This window comes from Muntiacus reevesi, chromosome 4 (genome assembly GCF_963930625.1).
Source record: "Muntiacus reevesi chromosome 4, mMunRee1.1, whole genome shotgun sequence".
NCBI lineage: Eukaryota > Metazoa > Chordata > Mammalia > Artiodactyla > Cervidae > Muntiacus > Muntiacus reevesi.
In genome coordinates this window covers 122,453,543-122,473,037 of record NC_089252.1, presented here as the reverse complement: position 1 = coordinate 122,473,037, position 19,495 = coordinate 122,453,543, and the positions used below count along the sequence as shown (strand labels likewise).

Below are 19,495 nucleotides of genomic sequence, written 5' to 3'. Positions count from 1 at the left end.
GAAACCAGAGTTCTGTGAATAACACAGCAAAGCTGGTGTATGGGATCTGAATACAGACATGATTAAGAGCATCTGCTGAGTTTCAGATGCTGTAGAAAAGAAGAAAAATTACAAACTGCCAATGTATAATTTCTGTGGACAAATTAAATAAACTTAATGGTCATCAAGAATGAAGATCCAGGTTTTGGTCATTATTTTCTGTGAGTTTAGTTTTAAAATTAAAACTTAAAACACATAATTAAAATTTTTGTGAAAAATGTAAACTTAGCATGCATTTATAAAATCAGTTATGATTCTCCATTAGCAACACACTCACTCAAGACCACACTCTTATACCCAAACATAACCACTGCTAAGAATATAGCATGTCTATTTATTTGTACTTACTAGTTATACATAAAGAAAGGAATGGGGTTGAACTCCGCATTGTTGGGCCACAGCCGTTTAGATGGAGTCTGGTGCAGAGGAATTACTAGGAGCCAGGTGGCTTTTGTTTAGTATGTTTCATTAGTGATCATTCTGTGTCAGTACACATTGTTGTATCATTTTTTTTTTGATGCAATTTTACGACCATACCATGACCATACCATTGACTCATGGATGTTTATATTTTTTCTGTTTCTTCTTTGTACAAATAATGCTTAAATGAATGCCCTACATAGAACCTTGTATTTCTATATATATATTTTACCAGAGTAAATTTCTGAAAGTGGAAATTTTGGGTCAGGAGGCACCATGAGTTCTGATACTTTGTCATTGGAAGTCCTTGCTCTTCTCATGTATTTATTTCATTTAAGAGAGTAAAGCAGAATGAGCATAATAGGAATGAAGCATCTCATTTGGAAAATATATAATGCCCTTGAAATATAGGCTAAAAATAGGTGCACTTCATGTGGAATTGTAAAAACAAATTCCTTAGCATCTATTTTAGCTAGCATGCCTTAGAAATACTTCTTAAATTGTTTATGTCCAAGTATAAAATTATCTCATTGACTGTTGTTAAAAAATAGAGGCGAGTTTAAGTTTTCTTCAACCTTTTCCCCCTTTAAAACTTGCAATGAAGGTTCATATTTCTGTGAATTAATAAGATGAAGTGAATTTTAAAGACAGATTCTGTGTTGTGGCCAACATAATTTTTATATAACAGATATTTTTAAAAAGTGCTGCTTTACTAATTTCATAAGAACTGAGCACCTACTTCTTGCCATGGGTTAGGTCTGGTCCTTAGCTTTAAGGATAGATATCAAGTCCTTCTCTTTGAAGAACTTGTGAAAGTGTTCTTCAAAATGCTAATGAGGAACTTAGCATCAGTAACAAAACTGTTAGAAAAGTGCTACTGTATTATCAGTGATCCTGGGATAGGGGAGGATGGAGGAGCGTCGTTTAATCAGTCTGGTTCTCATTACAGTTTTAAGTCCTAGGACTTTTGAATTAGTTATTGAGTTCAATTTTATTTATTTATCTAGCTTTCTTTTTATTATTTATTTACTTATTGTTAATTAATTTATTTTTTATTGAAGGATAATTGCTTTACAGAATTTTGCTGTTTTCTGTCAAACCTCAACATGAATCAGCCATAGGTATACATATATCCCTTCCCACTGAACCTCCCTCCCGTCTCCCTCCCCACCGCACCCCTCTAGGGTGATACAGAGTCCCTGTTTGAGTTTCCTGAGACACACAGCAAATTCCCGTTGGCTATCTGTTTTACACATGCTAATATAAGTTTCCATGTTACTGTTTCCATACATCTCACCCTTTCCTCCCCTCTCCCCATGTCCATAAGTCTATTCTCTATGTCTGTTTCTCCATTGCTGCCCTGTAAATAAGTTCTTCAGTACCATTTTTCTAGATTCCATATATATTCATTAGAATATGGTATTTACCTTTCTCTCTCTGACCTACTTCACTCTGTATAATAGGTTGTCGGTTCATCCAACTCATTAGAACTGACTCAAATGTGTTGCTTTTTATGGCTGAGTAATATTCCATTGTGTATATGTACCATGACTTCTTTATCTGTTCATCTATTGATGAACATCTAGGTTGCTTCCAGGTTCTAGCTATTGTAAATAGTACTGCAGTGACCAATATGATACATATTGTCTTTTTTAATTTTAGTTTCCTTAGGGTATATGCCTAGGAGTGGGATTTCTGGGTCACATGGTGGTTTTATTCCTAGTTTGCTAAGGAATTTCTATATCATCTTCCGTAGTAAATGTATCAATTCACATTCCTACCAATAGTCCAAGAGAGTTCCCTTTTCTCTACACCCTCTCCAGCATTTATTGTTTGTAGACTTTATGATGATAGCCATTCTGACCAGTGTGAGGTGATATCTCATTGTAGTTTTTATTTGCATTTCTCTAATAATGAGTGATGTTGAGCATCTCTTCATGTGTTTGTTAGCCATCTGTATGTCTTCTTTGGAGAAATGTCTGTTTAGGTCTTTTCCCCACTTTTTGATTGGGTTGTTTGTTTTTCTGGTATTGAGTTGTATGAGCAGCTCATATATTTTGGAAATTAATCCTTTGTCAGTTGTTTCATTTGCTATTATTTTCTCCTATTCTGAGGGTTGTCTTTTCACTTTGCTTATAGTTTCCTTTGCTGTGCAAAAGCTTTTGACTTTAATCAGGTCCCACTTGTTTACTTTTGTTTTCATTTCCATTACTCTAGGAGGTTGGTCATAGAAGATCTTGCTTTGATTAATGTCATCGAGTGTTTTGCCTATGTTTTCCTCTAGCAGTTTTATAGTTTCTGGTCTTACATTTATGTCTTTCATCCATTTTGAGTTTATCTTTGTGTGTGGCATTAGGAAGTGTTCTAATTTCCTTCTTTTACATGCAGCTGTCCAGTTTTCCCAACACCATTTATTGAAGAGGCTCTCTTTGCCCCATTGTATACTCTTGCCTCTTTTGTCAAAAATAAGTTACCCATACATAGGTGCATGGGTTTATTTCTGCGCTTTCTATCTTGTTCCATTGGTCTGTATTTCTGTTTTTGTGCCAGTACCAGACTCTCTTGATGACTGTAGCTTTGTAGTATAATCTGAAGTCAGGAAAGTTGATGCCTCCAGCTCCATTCTTCTTTCTCAAGACTGCTTTGGCTATTCAGGGTCTTTTGTGTTTCCATATGAATTGTGAAATTTTTTGTTGTAGTTCTGTGAAGAATGCCTTTGGTAATTTGATAGGGATCACATTAAATCTGTACATTGTATTTGGTAGTATAGTCATTTTCACAATATTGATTCTTCCTACCAGGAACTTGGGATATCTCTCCATCTGTTTATGTCATCTTTGACTTCTTTCATTAGTGTCATAATTTTCTGTGTACAGTTCTTTAGTCTCCTTAGATAAGTTGATCCCTAGATATTTAATTCTTTTTATTGCAATGATGAATGTGATTGATTCCTTAATTTTTCTTTCTGATTTTTCATTGTTAGTATATAAAAAAGTGATTTCTGTGTATTGATTTTATGTCCTGCAACTTTGCTAAATTCACTCATTAGCTTTAGTCATTTTCTGATACTATCCTTAGAGTTTTCTATGTACAGTATCATGTCATCTGCAAACAGTGAGAGCTTTACTTCTTTTTTCTGATCTAAATTATTTTTATTACTTTTTCTTCTCTGATTGCTGTAGCTAGAACTTCCAGAACTATGTTGAATAATAGTGGTGAAAGTGGACACCCTTGTCATGCTCCTTATCTTAGGGGGAATGCTTTCAGTTTTTCACCATTGAGAATAATGCTTGCTGCAGGCTTATCATATATGGCCTTTACTATGTTGAGGTAGGTTCCTTCTGTGTCCATTTTTTGAAGACTTTTAATCATAAATGGGTGCTGGATTTTGTCAAAGGCTTTTTCTGCATCTACTGAGATGATCATATGGCTTTTATCTTTCAATTTGTTAATATGGTGTATCACATTGATTGATTTGCATATATTGAAGAATCCTTGCATTCCTGGAATAAACCCAACTTGATCATGGTGTATGAGCTTTTAGATGTGTTGCTGAATTCTGTTTGCTAAAATTTTGTTGAGGATTTTTGCATCTATGTTCAAAGTGATATTGGCCTGTAGTTTTCTTTTTTTGTGTTGTCTTTGTCTGGTTTTGGTATCAGGGTGATGGTGGCCTTGTAGAATGAATTTGGAAGTGTTCCTTCTGCAATTGTTTGAAACAGTTTTAGAAGGATAGGCGTTCAGTTCAGTTCAGTTCCGTTCAGTCGCTCAGTCGTGTCCAACTCTTTGCGACCCCATGAATCGCAGCATGCCAGGCCTCCCTGTCCATCACTACTCCCGGAGTTTACTCAAACTCATGCCCATCGAGTGGGTGATGCCATCCAGCCATCTCATCTCCTGTCATCCCCTTCTCCTCCTGCCCCCAATCCCTCCCAGCATCAGGGTCTTTTCCAATAAGTCAACTCTTCGCATGAGTGGCCAAAGTACTGGAGTTTCAGCTTCAGCATCAGCCCTTCCAATGACCACCCAGGACTGATCTCCTTTAGGATGGACTGGTTGGATCTCCTTGTAGTCCAAGGGACTCTCAAGAGTCTTCTCCAACACCACAGTTCAAAAGCATCAATTTTTCAGCACTCAGCTTTCTTCACAGTCCAACTCTCACATCCATAGACGACCACTAGAAAAATCATAGCCTTGACCAGATGGACCTTTGTTGGCAAAGTAATGTCACTGCTTTTTAATATGCTATTTAGGTTGGTCATAACTTTCCTTCCAAGGAGTAAACGTCTTTTAATTTCATGGCAGCAGTCACCATCTGCAGTGATTTTGGATCCCAAAAAAATAAAGTCTGACACTGTTTCCACTGTCTCTTCATCTATTTCCCATGAGGTGATGGGACCAGATGCCATGATCTTAGTTTTCTGAATGTTAATAGGCATTAGCTCATCTCTAAATGTTTGATGGAAATCATCTGGTCCAGGGCTTTTGTTTTCTGGGAGATTTTTTTAAATTACAGCTTCAATTTCAGTGCTTGTAATTGGATTGTTCATTATTTCTATTTCTTCATGGTTCAGTCTGGAAAGATTGAACTTTTCTAAGAATCTGTCCATTTCTTCCAGGTTATCCATTTTATTGCCATATAGTTATTCATAATAGTCTCTTATAATCCTTTGTATTTCTGCATTGTCTGTTGTAACCTCTCCTTTTTCATTTCTAATTTTGTTGATTTGATTCTTGTCTCTTTTTTTCTTGATGAGTCTGGCTAAAGGTTTGTCAATTTTGTGTATCTTCTCAAAGAACCAGCTTTTAGTTTTATTAATCTTTACTATTGTTTATTTCATTTCTCATTTATTTGTTTCTGCCTGGATTTTTATGATTTCTTTCCTTCCCCTAATTTTGGGGGTTTCTTGTTCTTCTTTTTTCCAGTTGTTTTAGGTGTAGAGTTAGGTTTTCTATTCAATGTTTTTCCTGTTTCTTGAGGTAGCATTGTATTGCTATAAACTTCCCTCTTAGAAAACTGCTTTTGCTGCATCCCATAGGTTTTTAGTTGTCATGTTTTCATTGTCATTTGTTTCTAGAAATTTTTTGATTTCCCTTTTGATTTCTTCAGTAACCTGTTGGTTATTTAGAAACATGTTGTTTAGTCTCCATGTATTTGTTTTTCTTACACTTCTTCTCTTGTAATTAATATCTAGTCTCATAGTATTGTGGTCAGAGAAGATGCTTGATATAATTTCAATGTTCTTAAATTTACTGAGGTTTGATTTGTGACCCAAGATGTGGTCTATCCTGGAGAATGTTCCATGTGTGCTTGAGAAGAAGGTACATTCTTCTGCATTTGGAGGGAATGTCCTGAAGATATCTGTGAGATCCATCTCATCTGTGTATCATTTAAGATTCGTTTCCTTATTAACTTTCTCTTTTTATGATCGGTCCCTAGGTGTGAGTGGGGTGGTAAAGTCTCCCACTATTATTTTGTTACTATCAATTTCTCCTTTTATGTCTGTTAGTGTTTGTCTTATGTATTGAGGTGCTCCTTTCCTGAGGTGCCTCAGTTCAGTTCAGTTTAGTCACTGAGTCGTGTCCAACTCTTTGCGACCCCATGAATCGGAACACGCCAGGCCTCCCTGTCCATCACCAGCTCCCAGAGTTTATCAAACTCATGTACATTGAGTCGGTGATACTATCGAGCCATCTCATCCTCTGTCGTCCCCTTGTTCTCCTGCCCCCAATCCCTCCCAGTATCAGAGTCTTCTCCAGTGAGTCAGCTCTTCGCATGAGGTGGCCAAAGTATTGGAGTTTCAGCATCAGTCCTTCCAATGAACACCAGGACTGATCTCCTTTAGAAAGGACTGGTTTGATCTCCTTGCAGTCCAAGCGACTCTCAAGAGTCTTCCCCAACACCATAGTTCAAAAGCATCAATTTTTTGGCGCTCAGCTTTCTTTACAGTCCAACTCTCACATCCACACAGGACCACTGGAAAAACCATAGCCTTGACTAGACGGACTTTTGTTGGCAATGTAACGTCTCTGCTTTTTAATATGCTATCTAGGTTGGTCATAACTTTCCTTCCAAGGAGTAAGTGTCTTAATTTCATGGCTGCTGTCACCATCTGCAGTGATTTTGGATCCCCAAAAAATAAAGTCAGCCAGTTTCCACTGTTTCCCCATCTATTTCCCATGAAGTGATAGGACCAGATGCCATGACCTTAGTTTTCTGAATGTTGAGCTTTAAGCCAACTTTTTCACTCGCCTCTTTCACTTTCGTCAAGAGGCTTTTTAGTTCTTCTTCACTCTGCCATAAGGGTGGTGTCATCTGCATATCTGAGGTTATTGATATTTCTTCCAGCAATCTTGATTCCGGTTTGTGCTTCTTCCAGCCCAGCGTTTCTCATGATGTCCTCTGTATATAAGTTAAATAAACAGGGTGACAATATACAGCCTTGACACCTAGATATATACAATTGTTATGTCTTCCTCTTGGGCTGAATCCTTGATCATTATGTAGTGTCCTTCCTTATCTCTTATAATCTTCTTTATTTTACAGTCTATTTTGTTGAATATGAGGATTGGTACTCCAGCTTTCTTTTACCTCCCATTTGTGTAGAATATATTTTTCCATCCTTTCACTTTCAATCTATACGTGTTTGGTGGTAAACAATTCTCTTAATTTTTGCTTGTCTGAAAAGCTTTTTATTTCTCCATCAATTCTGAATGAGATCCTTGCCAGGTTCAGTAATCTTGGTTGTACATTTTTCCCTTGCAATACTTAAATATATCTGCCATTCCCTTCTGCCCTACAGAGTTTCTGCTGAAAGATCAGCTGTTAAATGTAGGGGGTTTCCCCTGTATATTACTTGTTGCTTCTCCCTTGCTGCTTTTAATATTCTTTCTTTGTGTTTAGTCTTTGTTAGCTTTATTAGTATGTGTCTTGGGTGTTTCTCCTTGGGTTTATTCTGTATGGGACTCTTTGTGCCTCTTGGACTTGATGGACTATTTTCCTTTTTTCATCCTTTTTACTTTATCAGAATAAAGAAGTTACTTTACTTTATTAGAAGTTATTTCCACCATTTTCTCTTCTGGCTCACTGATTCGTTCTTCTGCTTCAGATACTCTGCTATTGATTCCTTCTAGAGTATTTTTGATTTCAGTAATTTTGTTGTTTGTATGTTTTTTCTTTAATTCTTCTAGGTCTTTGTTAATTGATTCTTGCAAATTCTGTTTTCAAGAAATTTTGTTTGCAAGGTTCTTGCAAATTTTGTTTTCAAGGTTTTTGATTCCCTTTACTATCATTATTCTGAATTCTTTTTCAGGTAGTTTGCCTATTTCCTCTTCATTTATTTTGACTTCTGTGTTTCTAGTTTCTTCCCTCATTTGTGCAGCATTTCTCTGCTTTTTCATTTTTTTTTTTTTTAAGTTATTGTGTTTGAGGTCTCCTCTTCCCAGGTTTCAAGGAAAGTTGAATTCTTTCCTTGAAGAAGGTTGAATTCTTTCTTCCTTTTGGTTTCTGCCCTCCTAAGATTGGTCCTGGAGAAGGCAATGGCACCCCACTCCAGTACTCTTGCCTGGAAAATCCCATAGATGGAGGGGCCTGGTAGGCTGCAGTTCATGGGGTCGCTGAGAGTTGGACACGACTGAGCGACTTCACTTTCACTTTTCACTTTCATGCATTGAAGAAGGAAATGGCAACCCACTCCAGTGTTCTTGCCTGGAGAATCCCAGGGAGGGGGGAGCGTGGTGGGCTGCCGTCTATGGGGTAGCATAGAGTCGGACATGACTGAGACAACTTAGCAGCAGCAGCAAGATTTGTGCAGTGGTTTGTATGAACTTCTAATAGGGTGAGATTTGTGCTGAGTTTTTGCTTGTTTGCTTGTTTTGGGCTTCCCTGGTGGCTTAGATGGTAAAGAGTCTACCTATAGTGTGGAAGACCTGTGTTCAATCCCTGGGTCAGGAACATCCCGTGGAGAAGGAAATGGCAACCTACTCTAGTATCCTTACCTGGATAATTCCATGGATGGAAGAGTCCATGGGTTCACAAACAGTTGGACATGACTGAGCGACTTTGATTTTCTTTTGCTTGTTTGTTTGTTTGATTCTCCTCTGATGGGCAAGGCTGAGTGAGGTGGTAATCCTGTCTGCTGATGATTCATTTGTATTTTGTTTTGTTTGCTGTTTAGATGAGGTGTTCTGCACAGGGTGCTACTGGTGGTTGGGTGCTGCTGGGTCTTGTATTCAAGTAGCTTCCTTTGTGTGAGTTCTCACTATGTGATACTACCTAACATTGGCTCTCTGGTTGTCCAGTGTCTTGGAGTGAGTGCTCCCTCTCCAGAGGCTCAGGGCCTGGTCTCTGTGTGAGTCTGGCTCAGGGTCTCTCATGAGACTGCCATGAAACTGACTGGAGCTACAGTCATCCAAAGGCTTGGCCTGGGCTGCAGAACACAACTGTAGACAAGCCGCAGACCCAAGCGCTATGAAGGTGCAGGGCTCCCGCCGTTCCACTTAACCACGGTGTTCCTTGGCAACATCTGGCCAAAGCGTTGGGCTGAGAGAAGTGCCAAAGATGTGCGTCCAGGTGCCCGAAGGTGTTAGAATCCCTCTGGACCAGTCACTGGGTCGCAGGGAGTAGAATCAGAGAAAATTTTATTACTGAAGTATAGTTGCTATACAATATTACATAGGTCACAGGTATACAGTATAGTGATTCACAATTTTAAAGGTTACACCCATTTATAGTTATTATAAAATGCTGGCTATATTCCCCATGTTTTACAACATCCTTGTAGGTTATTTTATACCTAATAGTTTGTACCTGTTAATTCCTACTCCTGTATATTTCCCCTCCCTGCTTCCCTTCCCACTGGTAACCACTAGCTTGTTCTCTATACCTGTGAGCTTGCTTCTTTTTTGTTCTATTCACTAGTTGGTTGTATTTTTTAGGTTGCACATATAAGTGATATCACACAGTATTTGTCTTTGTCTGTTTTACTGATTTCACTTAGCATAGTGCCATATAAGTCCTTCCATGGTGGCAAATGGCAGTATTTCATTCTTTTCTATGGCTGAGTATATTCCATTGTATGTATGTATATATGTACAGGTATATATACGTACACCCATCTTCTTTATCCATTCATCTGCTGATATACATTTAGGTTGCTTCCATATCTTGACAACAGTAAATAATCTTGCAATGAACATTGAAGTACATTTATCTTTCTGAGTTAATGTTTTGGCTTTTGGAGGTGGTATATGCTCAGGAGTGGAATTGCTGAGTCATGTGGTAGTTATATTTTTATTTTTTTGAGAAACTTTTGTGCTGTTTTCCACTGTAGCTGTGTCAGTTTGCATTCCTACCAACAATGCACGTGTGTTCCCTTTTCTCCACATGCTTGCCAATACTTGTTACTTGTGTTCTTCTTGATAGTAGCCATTCTAACAAGTGCAAGGTGCTATTTCATCATGGTTTAATTGGCATTTCCCTGATGAGTAGTGATGCCGAGTATTTTTTATGTGCCTGTTACCCATCTGCATTTCCTCTTTGGCAAAATGCCTCCTCAGTTTTTCCTGCCTATCTTTAGGCGAATTTTTTTTTTTTTTTGATGTTGAGTTGTAGGAACTGCTTATATATGTTGGATATTAGTCACTTATCAGTCATATCTTTTGCAAATATTTTCTCCCATTCATTAAGCTGTCTTTTTCTTTTGTCAGTGGTTTCCTGTGCTGTACAAAAGCTTTTAAGTTTAATTAGGTCACATTTGTTTATTTATTTTTGCCTTTATTTCCTTTACTTTAGGATATGGATCCAAAAAAATATTACTGTGGTTTATGTCAAAGGGTGTTCTGCCTATGTTCTCATCTAGAAGTTTTCCAGTCTTACATTTAGGTCTTTAATCATTTTGAGGTTTTTTTTGTGTGTGTATGATGGTAGATAATGTTAGTTACCTATTGAGTTCAACTGTATGTATTTTAATACTTACACGAAAGAGAAAATGATGAAACATAAAACTATACTACATTTTTCTTCACCTTTCTTTCAGCCTATTATGTATACCTGGAGAGTCTACTGGAAAGTTTGCTTTGAGACTTTTAGACATAATACATTCCATGTACAACCTGGGCTCTGAGGACTCCTTCTGCATAATTGCTAATCAAAAAAAAAAAAAAAACTAGAGAGTGTTGGGCACTCTATGTTGCTAAGCAAGGACACTGAGCTTATGGAGAAAAAGTAACTACTTCTTGGAACCACAAGCCAATATTTTTATCAGGATATTCCCATCCGGAAACTGCCTTAGGTGATGTAGCAGTCCTATGAATTCAGGCAACATGCAGCATCTTGTCTGGAAATCTTTTAAAATTATTAATTAGTATTTAACATGCCTCTTTTTATTTTCATTTAATGCTTGTAGGAGTTTGTAGTCTTATCACAGGTGAAAAGGAAGGGAAAGATGACAGTATAGTTTTCTTCCTCAAATCCCTTGGTAAGACACAAGCTTTATTAGCTGAATGAATGGAAGCTATTATTGGCAACATTTAGACCTAGGAACCAATTTAGTTTGTTTCTGCTATAAATTTGAATTTTTACTTCAATATGCATGCTTTATTTTTTCATTTCTCCTTTTCACATTGTTTTTATACTCATCAAAATGTATTCTACCTTATTATTTTTTTCATTTGATACATTTTAAATTAATTCTTCCACCCTTCTATTCATCCACCCAGTCATACTAAATACGAACTATTGTGACAGAATCAGGGGCTATAGAAATGAATATGACAACATTCCAGTCCTTAAACAGTTACCAATTCAGTGAAGAGAAAAATAAATAAATAAATAACATCTTTCCCCCTATTTATTTCCCTTTGAATTTCTTTTTCTTAATATTATTCAGTCTAACCTCACATTTACTCATTTGGATACAACTTGTGAATTAGAAACAAAGGAATACATTTTCTATCTCTGAGACTCTTAGATTTAAGTTCAAATAAAGTGTTTAAATTCTTTGTTAAAGAAATCCAAGTGTAGCCTCTACATAATCCTAGATCTTCAAGGTTTCTGGAGCTACCCTTTCATTTGATGCTCAGACTAAATTCCTGGTAAACTGAGATCCTCTTCTTCACTCCATGGGAAGCTTTGTCTCCCAATATCTCCAAGGACTTTACTAGGGGCTCAATTTCTCCTGACTTCCTTTTACTATTACTTGTTGCTCTCTTGTGTTTTTGAATCTGACTATATATGTTGCCTCCTTGGTTGCCTGCTCCCCTCCTGTCATCCTCTCATGGTCCAATAGCTTCATTACACCAGGCTGTTTGTAAAACCACCTTTTACTGAGGCGTCAGAAAGCAAGCGGCATCTTGGGATTTAATATTCTCCATTAGCCTCCCTAGATTCTTTTCCTATGTCTGTGGTGGTGGTGGTGGTTTAGTCGCTAAACCGTCCAACTCTTGCGACCCCATAGGCTGCAGCCCGCCAGGCTTCTCTGTGCATGGGATTCTCCAGGCAAGAATACTGGAATGAGTTGCCATTTCCTTCTCCAGGGGGTCTTCCCAACCCAGGGGTCGAACCTGGGTCTCCTGCATTGCAGGCAGATTCTTTACTGATTGATATCTGTGGGGGCATTTCTATTTGTTTGTCTTCGCATTATGAACTTTTCCTCCTTGTCTTTGGAGACCTTTTCCATTTCCTTCTTGTTAGAATTCAACTTTCTTCCAACAGCCTCACTTGCAGGCTGACAGAAGCCAACTTCCAATTCCCTACCATGTAATAGTGAAGTAAACGTTGGCTTTCAGTTACAACTTTCTTATTCTTGACACTACCAAGTGTCCTTAGCCTTTATTAATGACCTATCTAGCTGTTTTTTAAACAAAATAATCATCTATTATTTTATACAGACGAATTTTATTTCCAAGGATACTGAAGTTTATTTCTATTTGTCATAGTTTCTGTATTTTCCTGTTATAATATTACCACACCAGCAGATTTACAAAGTCCTTAAAAGCTAAAGACATATTGAGTTATAAACGCTACAATGTAGAATAATACAAATGCAAAAATCATCATGTGGGGTTCTTTAAATAGTTCTAATAAAATGTTTGATTGAAAGATCCAAATGACATAAAACCAGACAACTTTTGGTTTCTAAAGTTTTGTGTCTTAGAATTGTGTATATTTAGAAACTGTTCGGTTGCTTTGCTTACTCAGTTATTTGTGTAGAAGCCAGAATTATGTCTTAACACAAACACACATAAACACACTTGGGCCGTAAACATCCTGTTACATAGGAGGTAGTTAGCTATTCTTATTAAGGTTTTGGATAAGGAAGCTGTGGTACATATACACCGTGGAATATTACTCAGCCATTAAAAAGAATTCATTTGAATCAGTTCTAATGAGATGGAAGAAGCTGGAGCCCATTATACAGAGTGAAGTAAGCCAGAAAGATAAAGAATATTACAGCATACTAACACATATATATGGAATTTAGAAAGATGGTAATGATAACCCTATATGCAAAGCAGAAAAAGAGACGCAGAAGTACAGAACAGACTTTTGGACTCTGTGGGAGAAGGCAAGGGTGGGATGTTTCGAGAGAACAGCATGTATATTATCTATAGTGAAACAGATCACCAGCCCAGGTTGGATGCATGAGACAAGTGCTCGGGCCTGGTGCACTGGGAAGACCCAGAGGAATCGGGTGGAGAGGGAGGTGGGAGGGGGATCAGGATGGGGAATACATGTAACTCCTTGGCTGATTCATGTCAATGTATGACAAAACCCAAAAAAAATTAAAAAAAAAAAGAGTCTACAAATGCTTAGAATTTAAAAACTACTGCAATTCATTTAATAATCAATTATCAATCTTGTATTATCAGTCTGTGAAAAAACACAGAAACAGAGGTTTCAAACTATACTACGCATAGCAATCACCTAGAAAGCCTATAGAATGCAAATTTCATCTCCCCCAACAGTGGAATCTGACATCTGATGTAGAGCTAAGAAATTCACGTTTATGTAAGCTGCCCAGGTGTGTTATAATGAATGTGAGCACATTTTTGGAAATATGAGTGGGGTATTTAAATAATGTCTTAGTACAAAATGGTTCATGTTGCTTAAATCCTAGCCACCTAGGTATACCACAGTATCTTAAGGCTTTTTTGACCTTTTCCTGGTAACATAACTCATTTAATGAACATAAATAGTAAGTTCCAGTAATTCTTATTGAGGTAATGATGATTTCAAATATTTTCATAGTGCTTTAAATTAGAAGCCATCTTAATACATATATCTTTTGTTTTCACTTTATCCCAGTCAATGGGCTGGTGCAATAATTTAAGGTTATTAAATTAAGGTTATTAAATATTAAATTTAAGGTTATCTATAGGTTTCCTAATATAGAAAGTCCAAAGGGATTCTACCAGCACTCAAACCTCAAAAGTCACTTTACAGTCTCATTTTAAATTCTAATACAGGTAATATTTTTGGTTGATTTAGAACCTTTGGAAGGTGAGGATCTCTGTGCTAATTTGGAATTTATTCATCACACTTTGTGTAAAAGAGGCAAACCTGGAAAATCCACTCTTCCTTTGGTATTCCTTTCAAAGCATCGCTTAAGAAATTCCAGACTTTTTTGTTAAAACTTCTCTCTTATGTGATACACATCTCTCCTTTCTATCAGGTTGACCTCCGCTTATCCTTCAAAGTCCAGTCTATTGATATTTTCTCAGAGGTTTCTATAACCTCTCAGTTTAAATAAGCTTTAGGTTATTTTTCCTTTCATTGAATTTATTATAATTGCAATTGTGTAATTTTGTGTAGTTAAATATCTAATGTCTATATACCTATTGGACTGTGAGTTCCTCCAAGGATAGGATTGTGTTTGTTTACTACTGTCAGAGTAAGACCCTACCCCTGTGGCCTGGTATACAGAGGCACTCAGCATACTTCTTGAATTAATGAATGAAGTGTAGGAAAGTATCTGACTGGAAAAGATTTTAGCTCTTTACATTGATGAGCATAAAAGTATACTTGAAAACTGTCTTTGCTGTATGAGAGGTGGTAAGTCAGGACTAATTCTGAATGAGCACCGTTGGAGGTCCCACTCGATCCACTACAGAGTATAGGTGGACAGCATTTGAGACTGAAAGCTTATATTAGCCAGAAAAAATGCTGACTCAGAAACACTGGAATCAAAGATAAAATTGCAGCTTGCTTTAATTGCTTTGTACTCTCTGTCTCATAGATAGAATTTGCCCACTGAAACTTTAGATGCTTAGCCGAAAATTCTGGATACCGTGGTGGAATGTGTGGGGAGTGGCTATGGAGGAGTCAGCATGTCACACTGCAAAGGCTCTAATGACAAAAGAAGAGTATGGGGAGACTCAGAAATAAGCATGACTCTCAAATCCATAGATAAAATTGTGATCAGATAAAGAGGTAATGCACAAATCAAAGGTAGTTGATGCTTTCTCTAAAAGATGTAATATTTTAAAGAATCTGTGATGTCCTCGTGATATTAAGTGTTAGAACAAGTACTTGACTTGCAAAGTGTATTTATTTGTATGAAGGAAAAGCTGAGTGAAAAAAAATGCCATCATCTCACAATATATCTGGAAAAGATCATAGTCAAATTGTAATGTCAAAACCAAGGGAAGTTGGAAGATAGGAATGGAAAAATAAGTCAAAGCCTTGATTTGCATGACTTATAATGTTAATATGAGTGATGTACTTTACTAGCACACTGCAGAGAAACTAGTCCATAATTTGGGGTGATTCTTTCATTTTTTTGGAGAAGGAAATGGCAACCTGCTCCAGTATTTTTGCCTGGAAAATCCCATGGACGGAGGAGCCTGGTAGGCTACAGTCCATGGGATTGCAAAGAGTGGAACATGACTGAGCAACTTCACTTTCACTTTCTTTTCCTTTTTAGTTGAGGTATAGTTGATGTACAATATTATATGTTTCAGATCTATAGCATAGTGATTTACAACTTTTAAAAAGTTGTATTCAATTTATAGTTATTAAAGCTATTGGATAGTATTCCCTAAGTTGTACTATATATCCTTTATAACTTACTTATTTTATCCACAATAGTTTGTACCTCTTAATTCTTTACCCCTATCTTCCCCCCCACCTTGAGAAGTTTCTTTATGGCAGATAATCTCAGTCCTTTTTTTTTTTTCAGTCTTTTTGTGTATCTCATGTACTTGGCAAGATCTGTGTATCTCTTACATTGAAACTCAACCAAGGAAAAAGGGAGATGATTTCAATCTCTTCTTGAAACTTGAAGATGAAGGTGAAGTTGCTCAGTCGTGTCTGACTCTTTGCGACCCCATAGACTTTAGCCCACCAGGCTCCTCTGTCCATGGGATTTTCCAGGCAAGAATACTGGAGTGGGTTGCCATTTCCTTCTTGAAACTTAGATCTTTTCAATGTTTAGTTGAGGAGCAGGTATTAGGGAAGAGCTTTGGGTTTGGGATATGTCATACTATTTCTAAAAAGGATCTCCCTCTATTTGACTAATGACCTCTTCCTCCTGAATAATTCATCTGTTTAGATATTCAAGGACTCTTGGTAGTCTATTGATGCTCAGTGAGCAGGCTCAATCTGAGCTCACGAGGAATCTGCCAGCTTCTCTTGAAAGCCTCCGATGCTGACAGCTGGCAACAGTGTCATGGGCTTCACATGACACTGGGTTTCAGATTTTCAGATCTTTCATATTAAGAAGAATGTGGTCCTAAAATAAATAAAGGTTTCAACATATTTGTATTCTGCATTTGAGAGTTTGGTAGTTATAGGAATAGAATCTGGGGCAAAACTTACCAAGTTAATCTTATGACTTTGGAAAAGTTACAAACTCTGTGACCATAAAAGGTGGCAGTGTAGTGTCGTTATGAGTATTGATATGAGTTAATTATGTAAATTGCTTTGAAGAGTGTCTGGTATTAGTAAGACTATATAAATGAGAGCTTTCATTATTATTTTGTATTAGTAGGAGTGTGCATATTCATACATTATTGGCCAAAGAAATGTTGAATTTTAAAAAACCTTTATAACATCTATTTTATAGTTTTATAACATATTATTCTAACATTTGAAGTTCTTTTTCAGGAGAGGAAGAATGCCTTTTAATTTGTTCCTTAATTCTTTCTCTCTCTTCAGTCTTAATGCCAGCTCTTCTTCCCTAGGTTTGCTCTTTTTGGACTTCACCTTTAGTTGATATAATTTAAATGGTAGCACAGCTCAAACACTTTTTTCATGTTCATACGTCATGATAATCTGAACATTTGAGAAGAAGCCTGCAGTTAATATGGGTGGCTTCCAAGTTTCCATCAGTGTAGACTGCACCTTATATTTATGGTTGTAAATCTGGACCTAATACATGAAGATTTCTAGGATCATAACCAATATCTGGAGCCATTGTCTACATTTATTTATTTTTTTTTCAACCTGCTGCCTTTTAACATTCTTTTGCAAGGTTTTTATTTTTTGCTCTTTTTCTTACACAGAAGAGTCAAATTGTTTTCTAACATAAATCAGAACTTTTAATCTATATAAGCTGAAAGAAGAACTTGAAACATCCTTCCCATGCAACTCTAATGGATGTTACCTACATGTCTAAGTTCTTGTAGTTGAGTAACATCCTGAGTTAAATCTCCAAATATGTGTTTATACTTCTTCATCTACAGGAATCAGTGCTTTTAAACTTGGATTGAAGTATATTATGGTTCAGATCATTCTATATTTCTTCTTTTCTTTTTTTTTTCCTCTACAGTTTATTGCTTTTGCTTCTTTATTCTTCATCCTGGTTTCAATCACAACCTTTTGCCTGGAGACACATGAAGCTTTCAATATTGTTAAAAACAAGACAGAATCAGTTACCAATGGCACCAGTGTGGTTCCACAGTATGAAATTGAAACAGATCCTGCCTTGACGTACGTAGAAGGAGTATGTGTGGTATGGTTTACTTTTGAATTTTTAGTCCGTATTGTTTTTTCCCCCAATAAACTTGAATTCGTCAAAAACCTCTTGAATATCATTGACTTTGTGGCCATCCTACCCTTCTACTTAGAGGTGGGACTCAGCGGGCTCTCATCTAAAGCTGCTAAAGATGTACTTGGCTTCCTCAGAGTGGTCAGATTTGTGAGGATCCTGAGGATCTTCAAGCTCACCCGCCATTTTGTAGGTTTGAGGGTGCTTGGACACACTCTTCGAGCGAGCACAAATGAATTTCTGCTGCTGATAATCTTCCTGGCTCTAGGAGTTTTGATATTTGCTACTATGATCTACTATGCGGAGAGAGTGGGCGCCCAGCCCAACGACCCTTCAGCTAGCGAGCACACGCAGTTCAAAAACATCCCTATTGGGTTCTGGTGGGCTGTAGTGACCATGACTACCTTGGGCTATGGAGATATGTACCCCCAGACGTGGTCGGGGATGCTGGTGGGCGCCCTGTGCGCTCTGGCTGGAGTACTGACCATAGCCATGCCGGTGCCTGTCATTGTCAACAACTTTGGAATGTACTACTCCTTGGCCATGGCAAAGCAGAAGCTTCCAAGGAAAAGAAAGAAGCACATCCCTCCTGCTCCTCAGGCAAACTCGCCTACTTTTTGCAAGACGGAATTAAATGTGGCCTGCAATAGCAAGCAGGGTGACACGTGTCTGGGCAAAGACAGTCGGCTTCTGGAACATAACAGATCAGGTAAGGCATGGGTTCGAATGCATGCCATTAAATACTTTATAGACCAGTATGTCCCTTAGGTAGAAGGCACCTTCTCATTTTCTGCAGATGTTCGGAGTTTTCAGTTCCACCCCTTTGCAAATGTGTCTGTGTCAGGCTTGAAGATAGCTAGACTGTAGTTTTTCTAAATGAATCCTAAGCAGAAGTCCACATAGCTGGTCTATAGAGTTCTCCTGCTTTGACGGGAATGCCCTGTGCTGACGGCGCCAATATTTTCTTTTGCCTGTTTGTTGCTTTTGTGCTGATGTTCCTTTGTTTCCCTGCACGATGTGGTGGTATGATATTGGACATTTTCCATCCTTCATTCTCAAAATGTTGATCTCCATGTCATTTGGCTTGGTGTGTTTTTCTCAGTTTTATCTCTGCCACATGGGGCCATGCATTTTGACCTAATTCACAAGAAGAAGTTATGTAAAAAGAATGGATGTTTACATTTCAAAGGCCTAAACCCTGAAGAGGTGATATGTAAGAATGCCCTTTGGAAAGTGAAGGTGTTCTTCAGTAGTATTAGGGAGTGTTGGTTAAGTTTTCATTATTCTTTAATTAGGGGATTTCAATGTAATTCCTTTGCTTTGGGTAAAGTGCTGTGTAGTACAATCAGCCCAGCATTATGCAGGGTCTAGATGATCTGCTTTGGCTAATCAATAGGAAGGTTGAATTTCTCTGTGGATTGCCTTTTTTTCTGCATTCTGCACTGGGCTGTTTTCCTTCCCAGAATGGAATTTTGGATAACTTCCTGCTTGAAATTAGCTGAATTCCTGCTTCTCTCTGTTGCCATAGATAATCTAGAGTTAATTGACTGTAAATTCAGTTTGCCAAAGTGATAGTCAATAGTGTCTTCTCTAGCCTGTTATGTCTAGTAAAGATGAAATATTTTGTAGATCTCACAATTTAACTAGTTTTTTGTCATCTATGAAATGTTAAGATATATGCATTCCCTATAACTTAGATTTAATCTTTTTCTTGTAGAAAAATGATTTATGACAATCCCATGTGAATAATTTAGCATTATTTAGAAATAACACTAATTAAACAAACCAAGCAAACTAGCAAACAAATGGAAAAAGCAAGTGACATTTTCACAGGTTGTCTCCTTAGCTCCCAGAAGCTATTATGGGTTAAATTGGGGGGAAAAAAAAATAAAACCTGACTGGAACTGAACTGCTTTTTAAAAGATTTTATTCAAAGTTCTTGTGTTTATTTAGCAGATTGTTTTGCAAATTCTGTATGTATCTGAGAATTGCTATGCCAGGAATGTCCTTATGAAAGATGGAATGTAGTTTGTGTTGCTGCCCTTGTT

The 19,495-nt window shown here is 37.3% G+C and overlaps 1 protein-coding gene across 8 annotated transcripts in view; it reads left to right on the top strand.

Annotated features, from left to right (window-relative positions):
- Positions 1-19,495, top strand: part of KCNC2 (potassium voltage-gated channel subfamily C member 2) — a 292,917-nt gene that overhangs the window by 182,396 nt on the left and 91,026 nt on the right. For all 8 annotated transcript variants that reach the window (XM_065934102.1, XM_065934099.1, XM_065934098.1 and 5 more), the window contains exon 3: positions 17,229-18,156. In XM_065934102.1, the coding sequence (XP_065790174.1) occupies positions 17,229-18,156 (928 nt within the window). The remainder of the gene's footprint in view (positions 1-17,228; positions 18,157-19,495) is intronic.